The 6,382-nt window shown below is 39.8% G+C and overlaps 1 protein-coding gene across 1 annotated transcript in view; it reads left to right on the top strand.

The window, feature by feature from the left end:
- The first annotated feature begins 2,128 nt into the window (after window positions 1-2,128).
- Window positions 2,129-6,382, top strand: part of LOC139372838 (zinc finger protein 135-like) — a 35,644-nt gene continuing 31,390 nt past the window's right edge. The window contains exons 1-2 of the mRNA XM_071112670.1: window positions 2,129-2,211; window positions 3,628-3,877. Of these exons, the coding sequence (XP_070968771.1) occupies window positions 3,775-3,877 (103 nt within the window). The 5' untranslated portion in view covers window positions 2,129-2,211; window positions 3,628-3,774. The remainder of the gene's footprint in view (window positions 2,212-3,627; window positions 3,878-6,382) is intronic.

Genomic DNA, 6,382 nt, shown 5'->3' with positions numbered 1-6,382 from the left:
AGACACAGCCTCATTCAATTCAAGGTGGTTCACCGTATCCACTGGTCGGGGGCCAAACTTGGAAGAATATTCTCTGATTTTGATCCTACCTGTGTCAGATGTAAGGTGGAACCAGCCACACTGTTGCATATGTTTTGGGGCTGTCATAAACTGTCAGGTTTCTGGGAATTAATATTTAAATGTTTCTCTGATATATATGACACTGTTATAGATCCGTCTCCCCTTACAGCCCTTTTTGGAGTACTGCCCATGGGTACCCCCCTGTCAAGAATCCAGTTGGACACTGTTGCTTATACAACTCTTTTAGCTAGACGGCTAATACTACAGAACTGGAAGATGGCAGCTCCCCCATCTTATAAATATTGGGTAAGGGATGTGTTGTGCTCTCTGAAACTAGAAAAAATTAAATTCAATTCACGTGGGAACCCCAAACTGTTTGATGAGGCTTGGTCTCCATTCCGGTCTTACTTTAAACAGTCCATCCTCTGATGGCATTCCAATTAATACTAAAATAAGTCGGTGACTTAAGGGTTGGAGGAGCTTCTCTCTGTGTTTTTGCTGGGGGGGGGGGGGCATTAAGTTCCATGTGCTAATTGATTGTGATCCGCAGATGCCTTGTTCATCTTGCCCGGGCAGAGACTGAAGTGTGAGCTTGTTTTTCCCAGTTATTTTTACATTTTGTTCACGCCTACATGAATAATCATTCTAGTTTTTTATTTTTTTTATTTTAAAGCATTGTAAACTTTATTTTTGATCCAGTGGATGGTCGGTCTGTGGCCATGACTCTCTGTGAGTGGTTGCATTTCTCCACCCTTATCCCTTGACTGTTTACAGGAACAATGGTGAGATGTTTGCTCTGTCCCTGTACTATAGATTGCCCTTTAACCTCTGTAGCCTTCTGCCCGGTGTGTTTAACTTGTCTAAAGTATGGTATCTTTAAAGCTATTTTTGTATTTGTATTTTTATTTATATTTTTTTTCTAGTTGAGTATATTATTTATATTGCTTTGTCTTGTGTGTGTAAAACTTAATAAACATATTTTTTTTAAAAGAAGAAATACTTCTTTGTTTTTAGAATATTGTTCCCTAAATAATATCCTATTGGTGAGCCAACTGGTAAATTCAAAGGGTCTTTTACTCAGTTATAAGGAATTCTTAACACTTTACAAGGTCCCTGTAACACCTAAAGATTTTGCAATTGTTTTAGATGCCATTCCCTCAGGTGTTGCTTTTTTATTCAGGAACGTGTCAAGACCTGACCCTCAGTGCTTACCTTCCGTTGACCCTGTTAATTGACTCATCAGTAGGAAGGAAATATTTGTTTAACTTTTGGTCCATTCAACAACAGAGCGATACGATCCTTGTTTCAGCAGGATGTTGTATCTATACCTTATGTTATGCCTTATTGGAATGGATTTATTGATAATATATGTTGGGAAAAAGTTTGGCTGTTGCCACACACATACCTACTTGTTAACAAAATTAAGGAAGTTTCCTAATAATTTTTCAAATTATTCATAAATATTATCCTGCCAACCACTATATGAAGAAGTTTAAGGAAAACATCAACTCAAATTGTACCTTTTGTAATGACCACCCAGAAACAGTGTTGCATCTTTTTTGGCATTGTATTCATGTAAGAAAATTGGGGCAAGACCTCAGTAGATTTATAATGGAACACATTTATGAAGAACTTACACTATTGTGGAGAGATGTACTGCTTGGAGTCTTTACCTACGATAGAAATAAGCTGAAATATTTTTATGCAGTTCATTTCTTTATTCTTTTAGCCAAATTTCATATTCACAAATGTACATTTACAAACAAAAAAATACATTTTCTTACCTTAAAAAAAATAAATTTAACTGTATTTTAAGACAATTAAATATTCTACTAACAAAAAAGCTGTTAGAATTATAAGTAAGTGTATGTATGTCCCTTAAGGTCCTTGTGTAATGTGATATTGTACCCTCTAGCACAATTATCCATTGTATATTATTCATATATACTTGTGTTCCCTCATGTACTTCCTGTATTGATTTGTTGTTCATAAAAAAAAGAGAAAAAAAAGACAGCCAATAGCTACTTTCCTTACTGAGGAGTTGGCAACACTGCCTCTGTTGCAGTGGTGGAACAGGAAGTTCCGGGAAGGCGCCAGAACTGTGTGGTGAAGACGATATAATTTGTGTCCGTTTCACATGTATTACTACAGGTATGTAATAGCACGTTTACACTTTGTAATATCGAAAGAACATGTCATAACGTGCTGGGTAACACATCCTTTATTGTATTATCACGTTTGGTAAAGGTTTTATGTGTAATATTTGTGTCAAGCCGAGTGAGCATAACTATTTTATGTCACATAGCTAGAGACTTCGGGTTTGGCAGAGGGAATGAACATCATTTACTAAAGCTAATTTCATTTTTAAAATCTATATATTTGCGATTTTTGAGTTCGTTATTGTTCGTTATTGTTTTTGTGTAAAATTCACGAGATGGTAAAATGGCGGCTCCCCTTCTGTCTACGTCAACTGAATTCAGTGCAGGCAGCGCGGGTTCACTTTATTATTTTTTGACGTGTGTAACAATATTCAGACATTTAGGTGTTTCTATCTTTGTCTGTAATTGTTACTATGTTGTGGCAAATGAGAAATACAATAGATTTTTGTGAGGTGAAATAATACAGTGAAAACATGGTTATTCAGGAGCATAGTCTATAGTGCTGCCTAAATTGCACACATTATCAGAAGGATAGCTAAATATGGGCACGTGCATCAGCAAGTCAAGTTAGGAGGCTGCAGATTGGACAGAACAAAGCTACAAGGATTGTTTTAAAGGTGGAGATATGTTTATTCTGTTGTAGTCATGCACCATGCTCATTTTATTTCACAATGCACACCATTTAAAAAGGACAAACTCTATTCACAACAGTACTCAGTTGGTTAGAGACAGACATTCAGTCAATACCAGGAATAGATTGTCCACAATCTGTGTTATCCAGACAGAAACGAAAATGAGGCAAAATAACATTTAGATTCAGAGTGATAACGAAATTGAATAATTTATCTGAGCGAACCAGAAACGTTTTAATATATAAATTCAAACATAACTTTAGAATCATTTATTTATAATACATTGGAAGGTTGTGCAGGACTATGGAAGAATCAATCCAACTTTTCAGACTGTTAAGATTATTTATCTGGTCAATATGTCAGTGTGTTATGTCTCTTTGTCTCTCAGTGTGTTATATGTGAAAATGTGATCACATTATAAATTGTTTTTTAAAATAGTTTTAAAGGACTCTTGGAAGATTAGTCCAAATGAGAAGTATAATATATCCCAATAAAATCAAAACTAACTGCAACCTTGTACTAAATGTTTTTGTTGTTGTAATTTATGCATTTATGTAAATGTAGGAAATCTACTATAGGTTAAGTTCACTTACATTGTGTCATTTAAAGTGTGTAATTTTTGTCTAATGGGAATGAATGTTGAGTTGTCAATGCTTAGCTACCTGATCTATTGAAATTAGATAATTGAACAAATATAATTTATTTTTAGAGAATTAAGAAAGTGCCAGAACTGTCAAGACAATAACTTTTGTGTCCGTTTCTCTTTATTACTACAGGCCGACCAAGGTCAAGTCTGAGGTTTGTAACATCCAACAGTGAGGACAAACCCAACCTGCCTCTCTCCTTCCACACCGAGTCCAAACCTTCAGTCACTGGGTCCTGATTGTGACAGTGGAGCCCAGTTTGCACTGCAGGATCCAGAGATGGCATCAGTGAAGCTGGAAGACTGCAGTCAAACACTGGAGCTGAATGTCAACATTAAAGATGAAGAAGAGGAGGAGAAGATTGGGAAATCTGTTTATCATGGTAAGAGCAGATTCTTTCTTCATAAGTTAGACCTCCATAAGTTTTGACCCAGTCTATTGCTAGGTTAAGTTCTATCTGACTCACACATCCCTGAAGAACTCCAGACTGTTGTTTGTTTTAACTTCACACTGTGTGTTCAAAGTTGCTATAGAACTGTTTCAATGAGAAGGTAGATGTTATTTCATGCTAATGAGATCTGGATGGTTTGACATCAGTATTGTCAGCATGTGTTTTATTCAATGGGCTATCTGGAATTATCATAGTGTCGACTAAAGAAGATAAATACATGACTAAGGACACCTACAGTAAAGTGTGACACCAACTTTTCCTGATCGAGAAGCATTGCAGAGAATTGAAATTACAATGAGTTATTTCCTGAATTGACTGAAATTCAAGTGGGATTGACAGCAACCCTAGCAACTACATAGACTAATTTCATAGAACTTCAGAACACTGCCAACTGAAGCTAACTAGCTAACTAGCTATCAGCTGTCAGTCAGCTAACCACTGCTAGAGGTCATCAGCTAACCTTTAGCTAACACTTGCTAGAGGTCATCAGCTAACCTTTAGCTAACCACTGCTAGAGGTTATCAGCTAACCTTTAGCTAACCACTGCTAGAGGTTATCAGCTAACCTTTAGCTAACCACTGCTAGAGGTTATCAGCTAACCTTTAGCTCGGAAAGCTCTCGCCAGTTCTTACAACGAGTTTCAAACCAGAAGCATACCGGACCTATTTTTCTCTCCAAAGCCCCGGATTCCTACCAGCAAACTCTGAACCTTTTTCATCTGGGTCATCGCAGTTAGCTAACCGCAACCCCGGTTGACTACTCCTGGCTAACATTTCCGTCCCGGAGCTAGCACCAACTAGTCTGGAGCTAGCCCATGCTAGACCCATCTCCCGGCTAGGGCTCCTGGGCTACTCCTGAAGCCCACTCCTCGGCTACAATATCCGGACCCCTTCTACTGCCGGTACGGGGCCCCGCCGATCCTTCACGACTGGAATGCCGACGTAATCTGCCCGAGGATCCCAACAGGCCACTCAGGCGCGACGTCCCCTGAAGGCCCTTCTGCTAACCGCGGCCTGCTAGCTATCTAGAGCATATTGGGCTGTTAGCTGATCCATCGGACAATTTCTTGGACCACTATACCCATTTTGCCACTTGGACCCCTCTGCTACTTGGAACCCTACGAATTCCACGACTGGTCTATCAACGTCATTGCACTGGGAGGCAAAAACAAACTTTCCCCCATCGTGACGTCCCTCTAAGGCCCTTATGCTAGCTTGCTAGCCCCGGCCTGCTAACTGTCTGAATCGCCATGTCCCCAGCCAGCCCAACCACTCACTGGACCCATACGATCACTTGGCTACGCATGCCTCTCCCTAATATCAATATGCCTTGTCCATTTCTGTCCTAGTTAGTGATTACTGTCTTATTTCACTGTAGAGCCTCTAGCCCTGCTCAATATACCTTAACCAACCATGTCGTTCCACCTCCCACATATGCGATGACATCACCTGGTTTAAACGTCTCTAGAGACTATATCTCTCTCATCATTACTCAATGCCTAGGTTTACCTCCAATGTACTCTCTTCCTACCATACCTTTGTCTGTACATTATGCCTTGAATCTATGCTATCGTGCCCAGAAACCTGCTCCCTTTACTCTCTGTTCTGAACGTGCTAGACGGCCAGTTCTTATAGCCTTTAGCCGTACCCTTATCCTACTCCTCCTCTGTTCCTCTGGTGATGTAGAGGTGAATCCAGGCCCTGCAGTGCCTAGCTCCACTCCTATTCCCCAGGTGCTCTCATTTGTTGACTTCTGTAACCGTAAAGCCTTGGTTTCATGCATGTTAACATTAGAAGCCTCCTCCCTAAGTTTGCTTTATTCACTGCTTTAGCACATTCTGCCAACCCGGATGTCTTAGCCGTGTCTGAGTCCTGGTTTAGGAAAACCACCAAAACCCCTGAAATTTCCACCCCTAACTATAACATTTTCCGCTAAGATAGAACTGCCAAAGGGCGGTGTTAGCCTGCAGAGTTCTATCTTACTATCCAGGTCTGTACCAAAACAATTCGAGCTTCTACTTCTAATACTTCACCTTTCCAGAAACAAGTCTCTCACCATTACTGCTTGCTATAGACCACCCTCTGCCCCCAGCTGTGCCCTCGACACCATATGTGAATTGATTGCCCCCCATCTATCTTCTGAGCTTGTGCTGCTAGGTGACCTAAACTGGGACATGCTTAACACCCCGGCCATCCTACAATCTAAGCTTGATGCCCTCAATCTCACACAAATTATCTATGAACCTACCAGGTACAACTCCAAATCCTTTGCACCCAGTGTGTCAACTTGTACATTCATCCTCTGCATCCTACCATTCCAGTGTTAAATTGCTATATTGTAATTACTTTGCCACCATGGCCTATTTATTGCCTTACCAATCTTATCCTACCTCATTTACACATGCTGTATATAGATTTTTCTATTGTGTTATTGATT

This window comes from Oncorhynchus clarkii, chromosome 18 (genome assembly GCF_045791955.1).
Source record: "Oncorhynchus clarkii lewisi isolate Uvic-CL-2024 chromosome 18, UVic_Ocla_1.0, whole genome shotgun sequence".
Lineage (NCBI taxonomy): Eukaryota > Metazoa > Chordata > Actinopteri > Salmoniformes > Salmonidae > Oncorhynchus > Oncorhynchus clarkii.
Note: the sequence above shows the minus strand (reverse complement) of the source record. Positions and strands in the feature narration are given on the sequence as shown.